The sequence below is a fragment of the Chiloscyllium plagiosum genome, unplaced genomic scaffold (assembly GCF_037043375.1).
Source record: "Chiloscyllium plagiosum isolate Xiang-an unplaced genomic scaffold, Cpla_swu_hap1 HiC_scaffold_3, whole genome shotgun sequence".
NCBI classification, from domain to species: domain Eukaryota; kingdom Metazoa; phylum Chordata; class Chondrichthyes; order Orectolobiformes; family Hemiscylliidae; genus Chiloscyllium; species Chiloscyllium plagiosum.
The window spans coordinates 160,685,549-160,709,523 of NW_028270141.1; the positions used below are offsets into that span (position 1 = coordinate 160,685,549).

Genomic DNA, 23,975 nt, shown 5'->3' on the forward strand with positions numbered 1-23,975 from the left:
TAGCCTCACTTTGCATAATTGGACGCTTTTTGTCTCACCATGAATTCCTGTTACTAGTACCTTTTTCTGGCAATAGTCCCTCAGGAGTAAATATCTCCTCATCCTTCAGCATTACGACTGAGAGGATCCTGTGTCCCTTAATATTGTAACCTCGTTATCTATTACTCCTGGCCTATGTGAATAAACTTGTTTTTTTTTTAAGCAGATCTGCCACTTCCTCCTCAACCAGCCTCTGAACATCTTGTACACTCTGAGGCAGTTGTCTAACTTCCCTTGTGCTTTTTGTTACTAGTCCCACAAAACTCCCAGGCTTGTCTGGTTTTTCTACATTTGGCTTTCTCCTTGCCCACCAACACTATGATTTTGTGTGACCCACTTTATTACAATGAAAACACTGGAGCTTTTTAACTTCTTTGTCCCCCTAAAGGGTTTTGTTTTAACCCTGTGGTAAGTTATCCTTATGATCTTCACTGAGATTTACCTTTGCCTTTCCACATGAGGATTTCTCTTTCCCCCAATTTCTATCCCTCATGGACTGAGCTTTATGGACCAGCTCAGAATCATCAGGCACTTCAGCTGCTAACCAGGCCGTTTTAACTCTTTACTCTACCACACGAGTTCGCACTACGTCTTCACTAAAGTTACCTTCAGCCTTTATCTCCAGCCTTTTAAACTGACTTTCCTTTTTAAGTGTCACTTTCTGAAGTTCAAACACTCTCTCTTTTTCTCTCTGTTTTGTTGCTCTCACTTTTTTCTTTCTCTTCTGCTGCCCTCTCTTTTTCCCTCTCCTGCTTTTAATCGTAACTCAAACTGTTTCATTTCTGCTGCCCTTTCCTTATCTCTCACTCACTCAAGCTGCTTCATTTGCAATTGAATTCTTGTCATCCCTATAGATTCTGATGGTTTCTCTGACAAGTTTAAATGTTGGAGTCCTTAACAAGTAGTTCTCCTCACTCAATTTGCTCTCGATTTGATAAGATCCACGAAACCTTGCTTTTAAAGACTTACCTGTGACTTATCCTCCTGTGGAGAAAGTGAGGGCTGCAGATGCTGGAGATCAGAGCTGAAAATGTGTTGCTGGAAAAGCGCAGCAGGTCAGGCAGCATCCAGGGAACAGGAGAATCGACGTTTCGGGCATAAGCCAAAATGGGTGGTCTCTAATTATCTCTCCTTTCCTCACAGAACCAGGCAGTTCCAATCACAGCTGGTCTGCTAATTCCTGTAGCTGAGTCTTATTCACCTTTTGCAAAACTTCCAAAGTCACCGCATCCACATCCAGAAAACTCTTGGTGACTGAAAGAGCCGTTACTATCCCAAGCTTTGTCTCCCCAACCAAACCAACACCCGAAATAAAGACACCAGCACCTCCCACTCGCTGTTTAAAATCCCGCAAAGAGCCCCCAGTCTGTTATAGACTAGGCCAGACCACTCAAAACATTCTTAAGCAGGCAGCCCAAACCATAACTTTGCAATTAGTTTCAGCAAGTGGACAGTGAAAATTATCGTGTAAGTTCGCTAGGTTGACTTCCAGGTTTTAAAACAGACAAAAATGTATTCACAAAATTGCACAATGAAACACAGAACAGAATAAAGAACCCGTACAGAGCTCAGTCTATCCAAACTAGACTTAATTATGCTATTCCAAATATACACAACAGTCCTAATTAACAAAACTCCTTAAAAGACAGTGAAAATGGAACAAATGCTTACAGGTTGAAGTTAGAAGAGCAGAAGGAGAGAGAATTTAACAACCTGTTTCCACACAGCTCAGTGTTGAACTCCTTAACTAGTTCTGGACTGAACTGCTCAGCTAGACCACTCCCCATTCATTCTACAGGTCACTTCTAAAACATGACCACTTTGCCCTGAAGTCTCATCTGTTTACTTAATCACAAAAGGCCTCTCAACACATGGTGGCTCAGTGGTTAGCAATGCTGCCTCACAGCACTAGGGACCCAGGTTTGATTCCTGCCTCAGACAACTGTCTGTGGAGTTTGCACATTCTCCCTGTGTCTGCGTGGGTTTCCTCGGGGTGCTCCGGTTTCCTCCCACAATCCAAAAGGTGTGCAGGTCAGGTGAATTGACCATACTAAATTGCTAATAGTGTTAGGTGTATTAGTCGGGGTTAATATAGGGTAGGGGAATGGGCCTCGCAAATTACACTTCGGAGGGTCAGTATGGATTTGTTGGGCCGAAACGCGTGTTTCCATACTATAGGGAATCTAATCTCTGTACCAAACTAGTCACCTCGGAGATGGGAGGGTTTTATGACCCCTCTGAAAAAGACCAAGGACGCAGGATCCTTGAGAAAAGGAACAGCTTTTAGTAAAAAAGGGACCGACTTTGTGACACCATGTTACTTCCTCAAGTTAGCTTCGTGGCAAAGCCCTCCATGTAATAAATCCATGTTAGTGGCACATCCCCTCCATGTAATAAATCCATGTTAGTGGCACACCCCCGCTATGTAATAAATCCATGTTAGTGGCACACCCCCTCCATGTAATAAATCCATGTTAGTGGCACACCCCCTCCATGTAATAAATCCATGTTAGTGGCACACCCCCTCCATGTAATAAATCCACGTTAGTGGCACACCCCCGCTATGTAATAAATCCACGTTAGTGGCACACCCCCTCCATGTAATAAATCCACGTTAGTGGCACACCCCCTCCATGTAATAAATCCACGTTAGTGGCACACCCCCTCCATGTAATAAATCCACGTTAGTGGCACACCCCCGCTATGTAATAAATCCACGTTAGTGGCACACCCCCTCCATGTAATAAATCCACGTTAGTGGCACACCCCCGCTGTGTAATAAATCCACGTTAGTGGCACACCCCCTCCATGTAATAAATCCATGTTAGTGGCACACCCCCTCCATGTAATAAATCCACGTTAGTGGCACACCCCCGCTATGTAATAAATCCACGTTAGTGGCACACCCCCTCCATGTAATAAATCCACGTTAGTGGCACACCCCCGCTGTGTAATAAATCCACGTTAGTGGCACACCCCCTCCATGTAATAAATCCATGTTAGTGGCACACCCCCTCCATGTAATAAATCCATGTTAGTGGCACACCCCCTCCATGTAATAAATCCATGTTAGTGGCACACCCCCTCCATGTAATAAATCCACGTTAGTGGCACACCCCCTCCATGTAATAAATCCACGTTAGTGGCACACCCCCTCCATGTAATAAATCCACGTTAGTGGCACACCCCCTCCATGTAATAAATCCACGTTAGTGGCACACCCCCCCGCTATGTAATAAATCCATGTTAGTGGCACATCCTCTCCATGTAATAAATCCACGTTAGTGGCACACCCCCCCGCTATGTAATAAATCCATGTTAGTGGCACATCCTCTCCACGTAATAAATCCACGTTAGTGGCACACCCCCTCCATGTAATAAATCCATGTTAGTGGCACACCCCCTCCACGTAATAAATCCATGTTAGTGGCACACCCTCTCCATGTAATAAATCCACGTTAGTGGCACACCCCCTCCATGTAATAAATCCATGTTAGTGGCACACCCTCTCCATGTAATAAATCCACGTTAGTGGCACACCCCCTCCACGTAATAAATCCACGTTAGTGGCACACCCTCTCCATGTAATAAATCCACGTTAGTGGCACACCCCCTCCACGTAATAAATCCATGTTAGTGGCACACCCCCTCCACGTAATAAATCCATGTTAGTGGCACACCCTCTCCATGTAATAAATCCACGTTAGTGGCACACCCCCTCCATGTAATAAATCCATGTTAGTGGCACACCCCCTCCATGTAATAAATCCATGTTAGTGGCACACCCTCTCCATGTAATAAATCCATGTTAGTGGCACATCCCCTCCACGTAATAAATCCACGTTAGTGGCACACCCCCTCCATGTAATAAATCCACTTTAGTGGCACACCCCCTCCATGTAATAAATCCATGTTAGTGGCACACCCCCTCCATGTAATAAATCCACTTTAGTGGCACACCCCCTCCATGTAATAAATCCACGTTAGTGGCACACCCTCTCCATGTAATAAATCCATGTTAGTGGCACACCCTCTCCATGTAATAAATCCATGTTAGTGGCACACCCCCTCCATGTAATAAATCCACTTTAGTGGCACACCCCCTCCATGTAATAAATCCATGTTAGTGGCACACCCTCTCCATGTAATAAATCCATGTTAGTGGCACACCCTCTCCATGTAATAAATCCATGTTAGTGGCACACCCCCTCCATGTAATAAATCCATGTTAGTGGCACATCCCCTCCACGTAATAAATCCACGTTAGTGGCACACCCTCTCCATGTAATAAATCCACTTTAGTGGCACATCCCCTCCACGTAATAAATCCATGTTAGTGGCACACCCCCTCCACGTAATAAATCCATGTTAGTGGCACACCCTCTCCATGTAATAAATCCATGTTAGTGGCACACCCTCTCCATGTAATAAATCCATGTTAGTGGCACACCCCCTCCATGTAATAAATCCATGTTAGTGGCACACCCCCCCGCTATGTAATAAATCCACGTTAGTGGCACACCCCCTCCACGTAATAAATCCATGTTAGTGGCACACCCCCTCCATGTAATAAATCCACGTTAGTGGCACACCCCCTCCATGTAATAAATCCATGTTAGTGGCACACCCCCCCGCTGTGTAATAAATCCACGTTAGTGGCACACCCCCTCCATGTAATAAATCCATGTTAGTGGCACACCCTCTCCATGTAATAAATCCACGTTAGTGGCACACCCCCTCCACGTAATAAATCCACGTTAGTGGCACACCCCCTCCATGTAATAAATCCATGTTAGTGGCACACCCCCTCCATGTAATAAATCCACGTTAGTGGCACACCCCCTCCACGTAATAAATCCACGTTAGTGGCACACCCCCTCCATGTAATAAATCCATGTTAGTGGCACACCCCCTCCATGTAATAAATCCATGTTAGTGGCACACCCCCTCCATGTAATAAATCCACGTTAGTGGCACACCCCCTCCATGTAATAAATCCACGTTAGTGGCACACCCCCTCCACGTAATAAATCCATGTTATTGGCACACCCCCTCCATGTAATAAATCCATGTTAGTGGCACACCCCCCCGCTATGTAATAAATCCACGTTAGTGGCACACCCCCCCGCTATGTAATAAATCCATGTTAGTGGCACATCCCCTCCATGTAATAAATCCATGTTAGTGGCACACCCCCTCCACGTAATAAATCCATGTTAGTGGCACACCCCCTCCATGTAATAAATCCACGTTAGTGGCACACCCCCTCCATGTAATAAATCCATGTTAGTGGCACACCCTCTCCATGTAATAAATCCATGTTAGTGGCACATCCCCTCCATGTAATAAATCCACGTTAGTAGCACACCCCCTCCATGTAATAAATCCACGTTAGTGGCACACCCCCTCCATGTAATAAATCCACGTTAGTAGCACATCCCCTCCATGTAATAAATCCACGTTAGTGGCACACCCCCTCCATGTAATAAATCCATGTTAGTGGCACACCCCCTCCACGTAATAAATCCACGTTAGTGGCACACCCCCTCCATGTAATAAATCCATGTTAGTGGCACACCCCCTCCATGTAATAAATCCATGTTAGTGGCACACCCCCTCCACGTAATAAATCCACGTTAGTGGCACACCCCCTCCACGTAATAAATCCACGTTAGTGGCACACCCCCTCCATGTAATAAATCCACGTTAGTGGCACACCCCCTCCACGTAATAAATCCACGTTAGTGGCACACCCCCTCCATGTAATAAATCCATGTTAGTGGCACATCCCCTCCACGTAATAAATCCACGTTAGTGGCACACCCCCTCCACGTAATAAATCCATGTTAGTGGCACACCCCCGCTACGTAATAAATCCACGTTAGTGGCACACCCCCTCCATGTAATAAATCCACGTTAGTGGCACACCCCCTCCATGTAATAAATCCACGTTAGTGGCACACCCCCTCCATGTAATAAATCCACGTTAGTGGCACACCCCCTCCATGTAATAAATCCATGTTAGTGGCACACCCCCTCCACGTAATAAATCCACGTTAGTGGCACACCCCCTCCATGTAATAAATCCATGTTAGTGGCACACCCCCTCCACGTAATAAATCCATGTTAGTGGCACACCCCCTCCATGTAATAAATCCACGTTAGTGGCACACCCCCTCCATGTAATAAATCCACGTTAGTGGCACACCCCCTCCATGTAATAAATCCATGTTAGTGGCACACCCCCTCCACGTAATAAATCCATGTTAGTGGCACACCCCCTCCATGTAATAAATCCACGTTAGTGGCACACCCCCTCCATGTAATAAATCCACGTTAGTGGCACACCCCCTCCATGTAATAAATCCACGTTAGTGGCACACCCCCTCCATGTAATAAATCCACTTTAGTGGCACACCCCCTCCATGTAATAAATCCACGTTAGTGGCACACCCCCCCGCTATGTAATAAATCCATGTTAGTGGCACACCCTCTCCATGTAATAAATCCACGTTAGTGGCACACCCCCTCCATGTAATAAATCCACGTTAGTGGCACACCCTCTCCACGTAATAAATCCACGTTAGTGGCACACCCCCTCCATGTAATAAATCCACGTTAGTGGCACACCCCCTCCATGTAATAAATCCATGTTAGTGGCACACCCCCGCTATGTAATAAATCCACGTTAGTGGCACACCCTCTCCACGTAATAAATCCATGTTAGTGGCACACCCTCTCCATGTAATAAATCCATGTTAGTGGCACACCCCCTCCATGTAATAAATCCATGTTAGTGGCACACCCTCTCCATGTAATAAATCCATGTTAGTGGCACACCCCCTCCATGTAATAAATCCATGTTAGTGGCACACCCTCTCCATGTAATAAATCCACGTTAGTGGCACATCCCCTCCATGTAATAAATCCATGTTAGTGGCACACCCCCTCCATGTAATAAATCCACGTTAGTGGCACACCCCCTCCATGTAATAAATCCACGTTAGTGGCACACCCCCTCCACGTAATAAATCCACGTTAGTGGCACACCCCCTCCATGTAATAAATCCACGTTAGTGGCACACCCCCTCCATGTAATAAATCCATGTTAGTGGCACACCCCCGCTATGTAATAAATCCACGTTAGTGGCACACCCTCTCCACGTAATAAATCCATGTTAGTGGCACACCCTCTCCATGTAATAAATCCATGTTATTGGCACACCCTCTCCATGTAATAAATCCATGTTAGTGGCACACCCCCCCGCTATGTAATAAATCCACGTTAGTGGCACACCCCCGCTATGTAATAAATCCATGTTAGTGGCACACCCCCTCCACGTAATAAATCCATGTTAGTGGCACACCCCCCCGCTATGTAATAAATCCACGTTAGTGGCACACCCCCGCTATGTAATAAATCCACGTTAGTGGCACACCCCCTCCACGTAATAAATCCACGTTAGTGGCACACCCCCGCTATGTAATAAATCCATGTTAGTGGCACACCCCCCCGCTATGTAATAAATCCACGTTAGTGGCACACCCCCGCTAGGTAATAAATCCACGTTAGTGGCACACCCTCTCCATATAATAAATCCATGTTATTGGCACACCCCCTCCATGTAATAAATCCACGTTAGTGGCACACCCCCTCCATGTAATAAATCCATGTTATTGGCACACCCCCTCCATGTAATAAATCCATGTTAGTGGCACACCCCCGCTATGTAATAAATCCACGTTAGTGGCACACCCCCTCCATGTAATAAATCCACGTTAGTGGCACACCCCCTCCATGTAATAAATCCATGTTATTGGCACACCCCCTCCATGTAATAAATCCACGTTAGTGGCACACCCCCTCCATGTAATAAATCCACGTTAGTGGCACACCCCCTCCATGTAATAAATCCACGTTAGTGGCACACCCCCTCCATGTAATAAATCCACTTTAGTGGCACACCCCCTCCATGTAATAAATCCACGTTAGTGGCACACCCCCTCCATGTAATAAATCCACGTTAGTGGCACACCCCCGCTATGTAATAAATCCATGTTAGTGGCACACCCCCTCCATGTAATAAATCCATGTTAGTGGCACACCCCCTCCATGTAATAAATCCACGTTAGTGGCACACCCCCTCCATGTAATAAATCCATGTTATTGGCACACCCCCGCTATGTAATAAATCCACTTTAGTGGCACACCCCCTCCATGTAATAAATCCACGTTAGTGGCACACCCCCTCCATGTAATAAATCCACTTTAGTGGCACACCCCCTCCATGTAATAAATCCACTTTAGTGGCACACCCCCTCCATGTAATAAATCCACGTTAGTGGCACACCCCCTCCATGTAATAAATCCATGTTAGTGGCACACCCCCGCTATGTAATAAATCCACGTTAGTGGCACACCCTCTCCACGTAATAAATCCATGTTAGTGGCACACCCTCTCCATGTAATAAATCCATGTTAGTGGCACACCCCCTCCATGTAATAAATCCATGTTATTGGCACACCCCCGCTATGTAATAAATCCACTTTAGTGGCACACCCCCTCCATGTAATAAATCCACGTTAGTGGCACACCCCCCCGCTGTGTAATAAATCCACGTTAGTGGCACACCCCCTCCATGTAATAAATCCACGTTAGTGGTACACCCCCTCCATGTAATAAATCCACGTTAGTGGCACACCCCCTCCATGTAATAAATCCACGTTAGTGGCACACCCCCTCCATGTAATAAATCCATGTTAGTGGCACACCCCCTCCATGTAATAAATCCACGTTAGTGGCACACCCCCTCCATGTAATAAATCCACGTTAGTGGCACACCCCCTCCATGTAATAAATCCACGTTAGTGGCACACCCCCTCCACGTAATAAATCCATGTTATTGGCACACCCCCTCCATGTAATAAATCCATGTTAGTGGCACACCCCCCCGCTATGTAATAAATCCACGTAAGTGGCACACCCCCTCCATGTAATAAATCCATGTTAGTGGCACACCCTCTCCATGTAATAAATCCATGTTAGTGGCACACCCCCTCCATGTAATAAATCCATGTTATTGGCACACCCCCTCCATGTAATAAATCCATGTTAGTGGCACACCCTCTCCATGTAATAAATCCACGTTAGTGGCACACCCCCTCCATGTAATAAATCCATGTTAGTGGCACACCCCCCCGCTATGTAATAAATCCACGTTAGTGGCACACCCCCCCGCTATGTAATAAATCCACGTTAGTGGCACACCCCCCCGCTGTGTAATAAATCCATGTTAGTGGCACACCCCCTCCATGTAATAAATCCATGTTAGTGGCACACCCCCTCCATGTAATAAATCCACGTTAGTGGCACACCCCCTCCATGTAATAAATCCATGTTAGTGGCACACCCCCCCGCTGTGTAATAAATCCATGTTAGTGGCACACCCCCCCGCTGTGTAATAAATCCACGTTAGTGGCACACCCCCTCCATGTAATAAATCCATGTTAGTGGCACACCCCCCCGCTGTGTAATAAATCCACGTTAGTGGCACACCCCCTCCATGTAATAAATCCATGTTAGTGGCACACCCCCTCCATGTAATAAATCCATGTTAGTGGCACACCCCCTCCACGTAATAAATCCACGTTAGTGGCACACCCCCTCCATGTAATAAATCCACGTTAGTGGCACACCCCCTCCATGTAATAAATCCATGTTAGTGGCACACCCCCCCGCTGTGTAATAAATCCACGTTAGTGGCACACCCCCTCCATGTAATAAATCCATGTTAGTGGCACACCCCCTCCATGTAATAAATCCATGTTAGTGGCACACCCCCTCCACGTAATAAATCCATGTTAGTGGTACACCCCCTCCATGTAATAAATCCATGTTAGTGGCACACCCCCGCTATGTAATAAATCCACGTTAGTGGCACACCCCCTCCACGTAATAAATCCATGTTAGTGGCACACCCCCCCGCTGTGTAATAAATCCATGTTAGTGGCACACCCCCCCGCTGTGTAATAAATCCACTTTAGTGGCACACCCCCTCCATGTAATAAATCCATGTTAGTGGCACACCCCCTCCATGTAATAATTCCACGTTAGTGGCACACCCCCCCGCTGTGTAATAAATCCACTTTAGTGGCACACCCCCTCCATGTAATAAATCCATGTTAGTGGCACACCCCCTCCATGTAATAAATCCACGTTAGTGGCACACCCTCTCCATGTAATAAATCCACGTTAGTGGCACACCCCCTCCATGTAATAAATCCATGTTAGTGGCACACCCCCTCCATGTAATAAATCCACGTTAGTGGCACACCCCCTCCACGTAATAAATCCACGTTAGTGGCACACCCTCTCCATGTAATAATTCCACGTTAGTGGAACACCCCCCCGCTGTGTAATAAATCCACGTTAGTGGCACACCCCCTCCATGTAATAAATCCATGTTAGTGGCACACCCCCTCCATGTAATAAATCCACGTTAGTGGCACACCCCCTCCACGTAATAAATCCATGTTAGTGGCACACCCTCTCCATGTAATAAATCCATGTTAGTGGCACACCCTCTCCATGTAATAAATCCACGTTAGTGGCACACCCCCTCCATGTAATAATTCCACGTTAGTGGCACACCCCCCCGCTATGTAATAAATCCACGTTAGTGGCACACCCCCTACATGTAATAAATCCACGTTAGTGGCACACCCTCTCCATGTAATAAATCCACGTTAGTGGCACACCCTCTCCATGTAATAAATCCACGTTAGTGGCACACCCCCTCCATGTAATAAATCCACGTTAGTGGCACACCCCCGCTATGTAATAAATCCACGTTAGTGGCACACCCCCTCCATGTAATAAATCCACGTTAGTGGCACACCCTCTCCATGTAATAATTCCACGTTAGTGGCACACCCCCTCCATGTAATAAATCCACGTTAGTGGCACACCCCCGCTATGTAATAAATCCACGTTAGTGGCACACCCCCTCCATGTAATAAATCCACGTTAGTGGCACACCCCCTCCATGTAATAAATCCACGTTAGTGGCACACCCTCTCCATGTAATAATTCCACGTTAGTGGCACACCCCCTCCATGTAATAAATCCACGTTAGTGGCACACCCCCGCTATGTAATAAATCCACGTTAGTGGCACACCCCCTCCATGTAATAAATCCATGTTAGTGGCACACCCCCTCCATGTAATAAATCCACGTTAGTGGCACACCCCCTCCATGTAATAATTCCACGTTAGTGGCACACCCCCTCCATGTAATAAATCCACGTTAGTGGCACACCCCCGCTATGTAATAAATCCACGTTAGTGGCACACCCCCTCCATGTAATAAATCCACGTTAGTGGCACACCCCCTCCATGTAATAAATCCACGTTAGTGGCACACCCCCTCCATGTAATAAATCCATGTTAGTGGCACACCCCCGCTACGTAATAAATCCATGTTAGTGGCACACCCCCCCGCTATGTAATAAATCCACGTTAGTGGCACACCCCCTCCACGTAATAAATCCATGTTAGTGGCACACCCCCTCCATGTAATAAATCCATGTTAGTGGCACACCCCCTCCATATAATAAATCCACGTTAGTGGCACACCCCCTCCACGTAATAAATCCATGTTAGTGGCACACCCCCTCCATGTAATAAATCCATGTTAGTGGTACACCCCCTCCATACTAATAAATCCACGTTAGTGGCACACCCCCTCCATGTAATAAATCCATGTTAGTGGCACACCCCCGCTATGTAATAAATCCACGTTAGTGGCACACCCCCTCCACGTAATAAATCCATGTTAGTGGCACACCCCCGCTATGTAATAAATCCACGTTAGTGGCACACCCCCTCCACGTAATAAATCCACGTTAGTGGCACACCCCCTCCATGTAATAAATCCACGTTAGTGGCACACCCCCTCCATGTAATAAATCCACTTTAGTGGCACACCCCCTCCATGTAATAAATCCACGTTAGTGGCACATCCCCTCCATGTAATAAATCCACGTTAGTGGCACACCCCCTCCATGTAATAAATCCACGTTAGTGGCACACCCCCGCTATGTAATAAATCCACGTTAGTGGCACACCCCCTCCACGTAATAAATCCACGTTAGTGGCACACCCCCTCCATGTAATAAATCCACGTTAGTGGCACACCCCCTCCATGTAATAAATCCACTTTAGTGGCACACCCCCTCCATGTAATAAATCCACGTTAGTGGCACACCCCCTCCATGTAATAAATCCATGTTAGTGGCACACCCCCTCCATGTAATAAATCCACGTTAGTGGCACACCCCCTCCATGTAATAAATCCATGTTAGTGGCACACCCCCTCCATGTAATAAATCCATGTTAGTGGCACACCCCCTCCATGTAATAAATCCACGTTAGTGGCACACCCCCTCCATGTAATAAATCCACTTTAGTGGCACACCCCCTCCATGTAATAAATCCACGTTAGTGGCACATCCCCTCCATGTAATAAATCCATGTTAGTGGCACACCCCCTCCATGTAATAAATCCACGTTAGTGGCACACCCCCTCCATGTAATAAATCCACGTTAGTGGCACACCCCCTCCATGTAATAAATCCACGTTAGTGGCACACCCCCTCCATGTAATAAATCCACATTAGTGGCACATCCCCTCCATGTAATAAATCCACTTTAGTGGCACATCCCCTCCATGTAATAAATCCACGTTAGTGGCACATCCCCTCCATGTAATAAATCCATGTTAGTGGCACACCCCCTCCATGTAATAAATCCATGTTAGTGGCACATCCCCTCCATGTAATAAATCCACGTTAGTGGCACACCCCCTCCATGTAATAAATCCATGTTAGTGGCACACCCCCGCTACGTAATAAATCCACGTTAGTGGCACACCCCCCCGCTATGTAATAAATCCACGTTAGTGGCACACCCCCTCCACGTAATAAATCCATGTTAGTGGCACACCCCCCCGCTATGTAATAAATCCACGTTAGTGGCACACCCCCTCCATGTAATAAATCCACGTTAGTGGCACACCCCCTCCATGTAATAAATCCACGTTAGTGGCACATCCCCATTATGTAATAAATCACGTTAGTGGCACACCCCCTCCATGTAATAAATCCACGTTAGTGGCACATCCCCATTATGTAATAAATCACGTTAGTGGCACACCCTCTCCATGTAATAAATCCATGTTAGTGGCACATCCCCATTATGTAATAAATCCACGTTAGTGGCACACCCCCGCTACGTAATAAATCCATGTTAGTGGCACACCCCCGCTATGTAATAAATCCGTGTTAGTGGCACATCCCCATTATGTAATAAATCCATGTTAGTGGCACATCCCCATTATGTAATAAATCCATGTTAGTGGCACACCCCCGCTATGTAATAAATCCACGTTAGTGGCACACCCCCCCGCTATGTAATAAATCCACGTTAGTGGCACACCCCCTCCATGTAATAAATCCATGTTAGTGGCACACCCCCTCCATGTAATAAATCCATGTTAGTGGCACACCCCCTCCATGTAATAAATCCACGTTAGTGGCACACCCCCTCCATGTAATAAATCCACTTTAGTGGCACACCCCCGCTATGTAATAAATCCACGTTAGTGGCACACCCCCTCCATGTAATAAATCCATGTTAGTGGCACACCCCCTCCATGTAATAAATCCACGTTAGTGGCACACCCCCTCCATGTAATAAATCCATGTTAGTGGCACACCCCCTCCATGTAATAAATCCACGTTAGTGGCACACCCCCTCCATGTAATAAATCCATGTTAGTGGCACACCCCCGCTATGTAATAAATCGACGTTAGTGGCACACCCCCTCCACGTAATAAATCCATGTTAGTGGCACACCCCCTCCATGTAATAAATCCATGTTAGTGGCACACCCCCTCCATGTAATAAATCCATGTTAGTGGCACACCCCCTCCATGTAATAAATCCACTTTAGTGGCACACCCCCGCTATGTAATAAATCCACGTTAGTGGCACACCCCCTCCATGTAATAAATCCATGTTAGTGGCACACCCCCTCCATGTAATAAATCCACTTTAGTGGCACATCCCCTCCATGTAATAAATCCACGTTAGTGGCACACCCCCTCCATGTAATAAATCCACGTTAGTGGCACACCCCCTCCATGTAATAAATCCACTTTAGTGGCACATCCCCTCCATGTAATAAATCCACGTTAGTGGCACACCCCCTCCATGTAATAAATCCACTTTAGTGGCACATCCCCTCCATGTAATAAATCCACGTTAGTGGCACACCCCCTCCATGTAATAAATCCACGTTAGTGGCACACCCCCTCCATGTAATAAATCCACTTTAGTGGCACATCCCCTCCATGTAATAAATCCATGTTAGTGGCACACCCCCTCCATGTAATAAATCCATGTTAGTGGCACACCCCCTCCATGTAATAAATCCATGTTAGTGGCACACCCCCTCCATGTAATAAATCCACGTTAGTGGCACACCCCCTCCATGTAATAAATCCACGTTAGTGGCACACCCCCTCCATGTAATAAATCCATGTTAGTGGCACACCCCCTCCATGTAATAAATCCACTTTAGTGGCACATCCCCTCCACGTAATAAATCCACGTTAGTGGCACACCCCCTCCATGTAATAAATCCACTTTAGTGGCACATCCCCTCCATGTAATAAATCCATGTTAGTGGCACACCCCCTCCATGTAATAAATCCACTTTAGTGGCACATCCCCTCCACGTAATAAATCCACGTTAGTGGCACACCCCCTCCATGTAATAAATCCACTTTAGTGGCACATCCCCTCCATGTAATAAATCCATGTTAGTGGCACACCCCCTCCATGTAATAAATCCACGTTAGTGGCACACCCCCCCGCTATGTAATAAATCCACGTTAGTGGCACACCCCCTCCATGTAATAAATCCACGTTAGTGGCACACCCCCTCCACGTAATAAATCCACGTTAGTGGCACACCCTCTCCATGTAATAAATCCACGTTAGTGGCACATCCCCTCCATGTAATAAATCCACGTTAGTGGCACACCCTCTCCATGTAATAAATCCACTTTAGTGGCACATCCCCTCCATGTAATAAATCCATGTTAGTGGCACACCCCCTCCATGTAATAAATCCACGTTAGTGGCACACCCCCTCCATGTAATAAATCCACGTTAGTGGCACACCCCCGCTATGTAATAAATCCATGTTAGTGGCACACCCCCTCCACGTAATAAATCCATGTTCGTGGCACACCCCCTCCACGTAATAAATCCACGTTAGTGGCACACCCCCTCCATGTAATAAATCCATGTTAGTGGCACACCCCCCCGCTGTGTAATAAATCCATGTTAGTGGCACACCCCCTCCATGTAATAAATCCATGTTAGTGGCACACCCCCTCCATGTAATAAATCCACGTTTGTGGCACACCCCCTCCATGTAATAAATCCACGTTAGTGGCACACCCCCTCCATGTAATAAATCCACGTTAGTGGCACACCCCCTCCATGTAATAAATCCATGTTAGTGGCACACCCCCTCCATGTAATAAATCCATGTTAGTGGTACACCCCCCCGCTATGTAATAAATCCACGTTAGTGGCACACCCCCTCCATGTAATAAATCCATGTTAGTGGCACACCCCCCCGCTGTGTAATAAATCCATGTTAGTGGCACACCCCCTCCATGTAATAAATCCATGTTAGTGGCACACCCCCTCCATGTAATAAATCCACGTTAGTGGCACACCCCCTCCATGTAATAAATCCACGTTAGTGGCACACCCCCTCCATGTAATAAATCCACGTTAGTGGCACACCCTCTCCATGTAATAAATCCATGTTAGTGGCACACCCCCTCCATGTAATAAATCCATGTTAGTGGCACACCCCCTCCATGTAATAAATCCATGTTAGTGGCACACCCCCTCCATGTAATAAATCCATGTTAGTCGCACACCCCCTCCATGTAATAAATCCATGTTAGTGGCACACCCTCTCCATGTAATAAATCCACGTTAGTGGCACACCCCCGCTATGTAATAAATCCATGTTAGTGGCACACCCCCTCCATGTAATAAATCCATGTTAGTGGCACACCCCCTCCATGTAATAAATCCATGTTAGTGGCACACCCCCTCCATGTAATAAATCCATGTTAGTCGCACACCCCCTCCATGTAATAAATCCACGTTAGTGGCACACCCTCTCCATGTAATAAATCCACGTTAGTGGCACACCCCCTCCATGTAATAAATCCATGTTAGTCGCACACCCCCTCCATGTAATAAATCCACGTTAGTGGCACACCCCCTCCATGTAATAAATCCACGTTAGTGGCACACCCCCTCCATGTAATAAATCCACGTTAGTGGCACACCCCCTCCATGTAATAAATCCACGTTAGTGGCACACCCCCTCCATGTAATAAATCCACGTTAGTGGCACACCCTCTCCATGTAATAAATCCATGTTAGTGGCACACCCCCTCCATGTAATAAATCCATGTTAGTCGCACACCCCCTCCATGTAATAAATCCACGTTAGTGGCACACCCCCTCCATGTAATAAATCCACGTTAGTGGCACACCCCCTCCATGTAATAAATCCACGTTAGTGGCACACCCCCTCCATGTAATAAATCCACGTTAGTGGCACACCCTCTCCATATAATAAATCCACGTTAGTGGCACACCCCCGCTATGTAATAAATCCATGTTAGTGGCACACCCCCTCCATGTAATAAATCCATGTTAGTGGCACACCCCCTCCATGTAATAAATCCATGTTAGTGGCACACCCCCTCCATGTAATAAATCCACGTTAGTGGCACACCCTCTCCACGTAATAAATCCACGTTCGTGGCACGCCCTCTTCACATAATACATCCACATTGACTGACCTTGATTATCTATGCCTCTTTAAGGTGATTTCTCCTGTTTCTTAGAATCTTTTCCAGTAATTTGCCTGCTGCTAAGGTTAGTTTGATTGATTTATGATTATTTTGTGCAATTCTCCACCTTATTTTTGGCAGCATACACATTAGATAGGAGGATATGAAAATGATGGTCAGAACCTATGGGACTTCTGTTTAACATCTAATTTAAGCCACTGCCTCTGGCATTTCAGCACTCTTCCTGTATCACAATGACATCAGCCCTAAAATCTTTGAGGTCATGTTTTGGACAGGGATTTCAACCTTCGAACTGAGAGGCATGTGTGCTGTCAACAGAAACAGTATTGACTCATAGGGACACAAGTGTGGAGTCCTGCTCAACCAGAGGACAGATTGTCATTGCTGTGTGATTTCTGATAGCTAAAATGTGATTGATCTGTTTTGTGTGTAAGGTGCTGGACTCTGATCCTGTGGACCAGACCCAGGAAGCAGAGGAAGATCTTGATTTACTCTATGAAAGCTTGGAAGTTTACAATCCCAGTGACAGTGGCCCGGAAATGGAGGACAATGAGAGCGTTCTCAGCACACCAAAGCCTAAACTAAAGTAAGTGATACAGAAGTATGTGTTCTTGAAAATTGAGGCTCAAGGGACAAACCAATCCATGTCAGCTTGGATAAAAGAGTTTTACATAGTAATAGGTTGTTTTATAGACAATAATGTTCCCAAACAGTCAGTGCTGTTATTTTTAATGTGCATAAATATATGTTGGAATACAGACTAAAATTTCAAAATATGTAGATGATACCAAAGTTGAGAAATGGTAAACAGTAAGGAGTTCAAACGAATGAGAGGTGATCACATTGAAATACATTGAATTCTTAAAGGGCTTGACAGGGTCAATCCTGTGAGGATGTTTCCCTTCATGGGAGAGTCTAGGACCATAGGACATGGTCTCAGAATAGATGGGAACCAATTTAAGATTGAGGTGAGGGAATGAGGCAATAGCTTAGTGGCATTATCACTACACACTTAATCCAGAAACTCAGACAATGTTTTGGGGAGCCTGGTTCAAGTCCTGCCCCGGCTAACTGTGGAATTTGAATTGAATGAAAAATATCTGGAATTAAGAATCTGCTGATGACCATGAAACCATTGTCGATTGTCAGAAAACAGTCATCTGGCTAATAAATGTCCTTTGGGGTAGAAAATCTGCCAACCTCACCTCATCTGGCCTACATCTGACTCCAGACTCCACTGTAATGTGGCTGACTCTCAACTGTTTTCTGAATTGGCCGAGCAAGCCACTCAGTTGTATTAAGTGAAGTTGTCATCTGCAAATCTGAGAGAAATGAAAGCGGACAGACAGATGACCTGGGATTGACCTATGCACCAGAAAATACAATGGCAGAAACAGCCCTGTTGACCCTGCAAAATTCTCCTCATTAACATCTGGAGCCTATGCCAACATTGGGAGAGCTATCTCACAGTCTAGTCAAACAACAGCCTGACAGAGCCATACCCATGGCATCATACCCTACAGGTAATGTCCCAGATACCACCATTACCATCCCTGGAAATTATCATTACACACTTAATCCAGAAACATTTGCCTAGTTGATTTTATCCCTGGAAATGTCCTGTCTCACCGGCAGGACAGACTCAGCAGAGGTAGTGGCACAGTGGGATACTGTCAGGAGGGAATTGCCCTGGGAGGCCTCAACATTGACTCTGGTTGCCATGATGTCTCATGGTTTCAGGTTAAACGTGGAGAAGGAAACCTCCTGCTGATTACCATGTACCATCCTCCCTCGGCTGATGAATCAGTATCCTCCATGTTGAACAACACTTAGAGGAAGCAGTGAGGGTGGCAAGAACACACAATGTACTCTGGGTAGGGGGTTTCACTGACCCACCACCGAGAGTGACTCAGCAGCAGCATTACTGATCGAGCTGGTCAGGTCCTGAAGGACAGAGCTGCCAGACTGGGTCTACGGCAGGTGGGGAGGGAACCAACAAGAGAGAAAAACATACCTGACCCCATCCTTACCAATCTGCCAGCTGCAGATGTATCTGTCCATGACAGTATCGGTGAGAGTGACCACCGCACAGTCCGTGTGGAGACAAAGTCCCACCTTCACATTGAGAATCCCCCTATCGGGTTGTGTGGCACTGTCACCGTGCTCAATTGAACAGACTTCAAACTGATCTAGTAACTCAAGACTGCGCATCCATGAGGTACTGTGGGCCACCAACAGCAGCAGAATTGTACTCCAGCACAATCTGTAACCTCATGGCCCAGCATATCGCCCCCTCAACCATTACCACCAAGCGAGGGGATCAACCCTGGGTCAATGGAGAGTACAGGACAGCATGCTGGGAGCAGCATCAGGGATACCTGAAGATGAGGTGTCAACCTGGTGAAGCTACCAAACAGGATTACTTGCACGGCAAACAGCATAAGCAGCAAGTGGTAGATAGAGCTAAGGGCTCCCACAACCAACGGATCAGATCTAAGCTCTGTAGTCCTGCTACTTCCAGTCGTGAATGAGGGTAGACTGTTAAACAACTCACTGGAGGACGAGGCTCCACAAAAATCCACATCTCCAATGCTGGAAGAGCCCAGCACATCAGGGCAAAAGATAAGGCTGTAGCATTAGCGGCAATCTTCAGCCAGAAATGCCGAGTGGATGATCCATCTCGGCCTCCTTCAGTGGGTCCCAGTATCACAGATACCAGTCTTCATCCAATGCGATTCACTTCACGTGGTATCAAGAAACAGTTGGAGGCACTAGATACTGCAAACACTATGATAACATTCCAGCAATAGCACTGAAGACCTGTGCTCCAGAACTTGCTGTTTTCCTAGTCAAGTTCTTCCAGTACAGTTACAACACTGGTATCTACCCAACCATATAGAAAATTGCCCAAGTACGTCCTGTACATAAAAAAGCAGAACAAATCCAATCCGGCCAATTCGAACCCCATCAGTCTACTCTTGATAATTGGTAAAGTTTTGGAAGATGCACCAATCAGTTCACTGAGAAGTGGCAGGTAATATTCAGGCTGCACCAATTCCCGATATTGAGACTGTCGATTCTGTCTGACCTGGTGACAAGAGATTACAGTGGAATAAATCCAGGTTTTATTATGGATTCATAATACTTCACAAATTATTGTACATTTGTAAAACATAAACAGAATTACATGCACAGCTCACACATACTCATATGTGACATACATTAGGCAATGACCATTTCCACCACCCCTTGAAATTCAGTGGCATGACCATCACTGAATCCTCCATTATCAATATCCTGGGATTTATCACTGACCAGAAGCTCAATTGGACTCACCATAAAAATATAGCGGCTACAAGAGCTGGTCAGAGGCTGGGAATACTGCAAGGAGTAACTCACTTCCTGACTCCCCAAAGCCTGTCCACCACCTACAAGATATAAGATTTTTTTAGATTAGATTACATTACAGTGTGGAAACAGGCCCTTCGGCCCAACAAGTCCACACCAACCCGCCGAAGCGCAACCCACCCATACCCCTACATTTACCCCTTACCTAACACTACGGGCAATTTAGCATGGCCAATTCACCTGACCCTGCACATCTTTGGACTGTGGGAGGAAACCGGAGCACCCGGAGGAAACCCACGCAGACACGGGGAGAACGTGAAAACTCCACACAGTCAGTCGCCTGAGTCGGGAATTGAACCCGGGTCTCAGGCGCTGTGAGGCAGCAGTGCTAACCACTGTGCCACCGTGCCGCCCATAAGTCAGGAGGATGATGGAATAACCCATCTGCCTGCATGGGGGCAGCTCCAACAACACTCAAGAAGCTTGTCGTCACCCAAGACAAATGTGACATGTTACATTTTGGCAGAATGGATATGGAGACGCAAAATAGTTTAATGACACTGCTTGAAAGAGTTTTCAGGGACAGAGGGACCTGCAGTTTTGGTTTCCTTATTTGGGGAAGACTGTGGAGGGAGGGCAATGGAAATTTACCAGAATGATTCCTGAGAAGGATTGACTAGATTGTTCAGGACTTTTTCACTGGAGCTTGGCAGAATGAGGGTAGGCTCCTATAGTAACCTGTGAAACTCTAACAGGACTTTCCCAGGTAAATGCAGGAAGGATGTTTCCAATAATGTAAAATCAGGGGTACACCATTTAGGACAGAGATGAGGAGAAATTTCTTCACCCAGAGAGTGTTGAGCCTGAGGAATTCTCTGCCACAAAAATTGGTTGAGCCCAAACATTGTTTTCCAAGTGGATTGGAGGAATTGAGCTACAAGGACAGGCTGAATAGGCTGGGGCTATTTTCCCTGGAGCATCAGAGGCTGAGGGGTGACTTTATCGAAATTTATAAAATCATGGGGAGGCATTGATAGGGTAAGTAGACAAGGTGTTTTTCCTGGGGTGGGGGAGTCCAGAACTAGAGGGCATAGATTTAGAGTGAGAGGGGAAAGATGTAATAGGCAACTTTTTCACACACAGGGTGGTGTATGTATGGAATGAGCTGCCAGAGGAAGTGGTGGAGGCCGGTTGAATTACAGCATATAAAAGACATCTGGATGGGTATATGAATAGGAAGGGTTGAGAGGGATAAGGGCCAGGTGCTGGCAAATGGGACTAGATTGGAATAGGATATCTGGTCAGCATGGACGAGTTGGACTGAAGGGTCTGTTTCTGTGCTGTACACCTCTGTGACTCTATGTCTGTATGAGTAGGATATAAAGTGATCAAAAGGTCTGGGGGAAAACAGGAACAGGAGGCTGAATTGGATGATCAGCAGGTTCAAAGGGCTGAATGGCCTACTCCTATTACAATTTTCAGCCTATGTCTCTGAGGTGATTGTGCGTGATTAGTAAGCTGCTTACACATGCCAGGACTTAAGGGTAACTGATAGTGAAACATCCTTCACTTCGGCCTTCTGCCTTCAAAAGCAAATTCCATTGTTGGAAAGTTTTATTCTCAGAAAGTCAATCTCTGCAAAGAAACCTGTTTTCTCACTGATGGTCCTATTCTGACTTGTATATTTTGGAGGATATTGAGAGGGATAAATATTTATCCCATCTACTAACTGTGTATGTCATCTCATTCTTGCATCTCCTTTAAATGAGTTGTGAGTTAATAATAAAGCAATAATTGTGGTTATTCAGAAACGTAGTGGATAAATGTTTTTATTTAACTCCTGATAATAGATAAGGGATTAAACTGATCATGTATATAACTGGAACGGGTGTTCTTGTTTGATGTAGTGACCCCGTGAGTCACGGGACTACGGTGACAGTGCACTGTTCCAGCCTCAGCTGGAACAATAATTAGTAATGATGTGATTCAAACTGACAGTCTCTTCCATCAGTGCAACACTAAAGGAAAATAAAAAAAATAAGATTAGCTCAAAATGCTGCTTAAGATTATCGTACACAATCTTAAGAGGTTCCAAAACACTTTGCGGGCAATGAATTACTTTTTGACCTGTAGTTACTATAGTAATGTAGGAAAAACATCAGCCAATTTACACACAGCAGGCTTGTACAAACAGGACAGAGATAACAACCGTATAATCAGTTTTAGTGATAGTCAGGATATAATTAACTGGCACATCAACCCCCTTGCTCATCCTGGAATATTACCTTGCAATATTCTTATTGCAACCAGAGTAAAACATCTCCTGCAAAAAGACACCTCTGACAGTGTAATACTGGGAGTGATGACAGCTGTGATTACAAATCAGAAACTCTTTAACGGGTTGCAAAGTGCTTTGGGTTAAACGGTGGCTTATGAAAAGCAAGATAAACCGCAACTCCACAGTCAGACTACCATCCCGCCGCCCCCACCCGCACCATGAAAGTTGTAATCCAGTACACAGAAGAGGGAAAGTTCTTTCCTTGTATTATTAAGATCACTCAGCCACACAGGGGAAATTAATAAACATCTCATATATCAGAACTAACATGAAGTTCATTTTATCCATCACATCTTCATGAAAATGTAGTCCAGGACACATCTCAGTGCTTGCTTGTATCATTATATTACTTTAAAATAAAATATGAAAAACAATTTATTATTGCTGTTACAGACCATTCTTTGAAGGGATGTCACATTCCAGCTCACAGACTGAGATTGTCAGCCTGCTCAATCACAGGAGCCAAACACGGGAACAGCCAAGTTCAGTGAGTTGCTGTCTCTGTATAACGCTCTTAGCTCAGTCAGTCTGCCTCGGAATAGCTCTCTCAGCACACTGAGTCAGTCTGGATAGAACTGATGGTCATGTCTTATAGCTCAGTCAGTCTCTGTAAAACTGATGGTCCTCATTCACAGCCCAGTCAGTCTCCATATAACTGATGGTCCTGTCTCGCAGCCCAGTCAGTCTCTACATAACTGATGGTCCTGTCTCACAACCCATTCAGTCTCGATATAATTGATGCTCCTGTCTCACAGCCCAGTAGGTTTATGTATAACTGATGGTTCTGTCTCAGAGCGCAGTCAGTCTCTGTATGACTGACGGTCCACACTCACAGCCTGGTCAGTCTCTATATAACTGATGTTCCTGTCTCACAGCCCAGTCAGTCTCTATATAACTGATGGTCCTGTCTCATGGCCCAGCCAGTCTCTATATAACTGATGGTCCTGTCTCACAGCCCAGTCAGTCTCTATATAACTGATGTTCCTGTCTCACAGCCTGGTCAGTCTCTATATAACTGAAGTTCCTGTCTCACAGCCCAGTCAGTCTCTATATAACTGATGTTCCTGTCACACAGCCCAGTCAGTCTCTATATAACTGATGGTCCTGTCTCACAGCCCAGTCAGTCTCTTTAAAACTGATGGTCCTGTCTCACGGCCCAGCCAGTCTCTATATAACTGATGGTCCTGTCTCACAGCCCAGTCAGTCTCTATATAACTGATGTTCCTGTCTCACAGCCTGGTCAGTCTCTATATAACTGATGTTCCTGTCTCA

The 23,975-nt window shown here is 45.9% G+C and overlaps 1 protein-coding gene across 4 annotated transcripts in view; it reads left to right on the forward strand.

Moving 5' to 3' along the window:
* LOC122552344 (phosphofurin acidic cluster sorting protein 2) overlaps positions 1 to 23,975 on the forward strand; it is a 772,803-nt gene that overhangs the window by 379,670 nt on the left and 369,158 nt on the right. For all 4 annotated transcript variants that reach the window (XM_087984748.1, XM_087984739.1, XM_087984743.1 and 1 more), the window contains 2 exons: positions 17,452 to 17,603; positions 23,097 to 23,190. In XM_087984748.1, the coding sequence (XP_087840874.1) occupies positions 17,452 to 17,603; positions 23,097 to 23,190 (246 nt within the window). The remainder of the gene's footprint in view (positions 1 to 17,451; positions 17,604 to 23,096; positions 23,191 to 23,975) is intronic.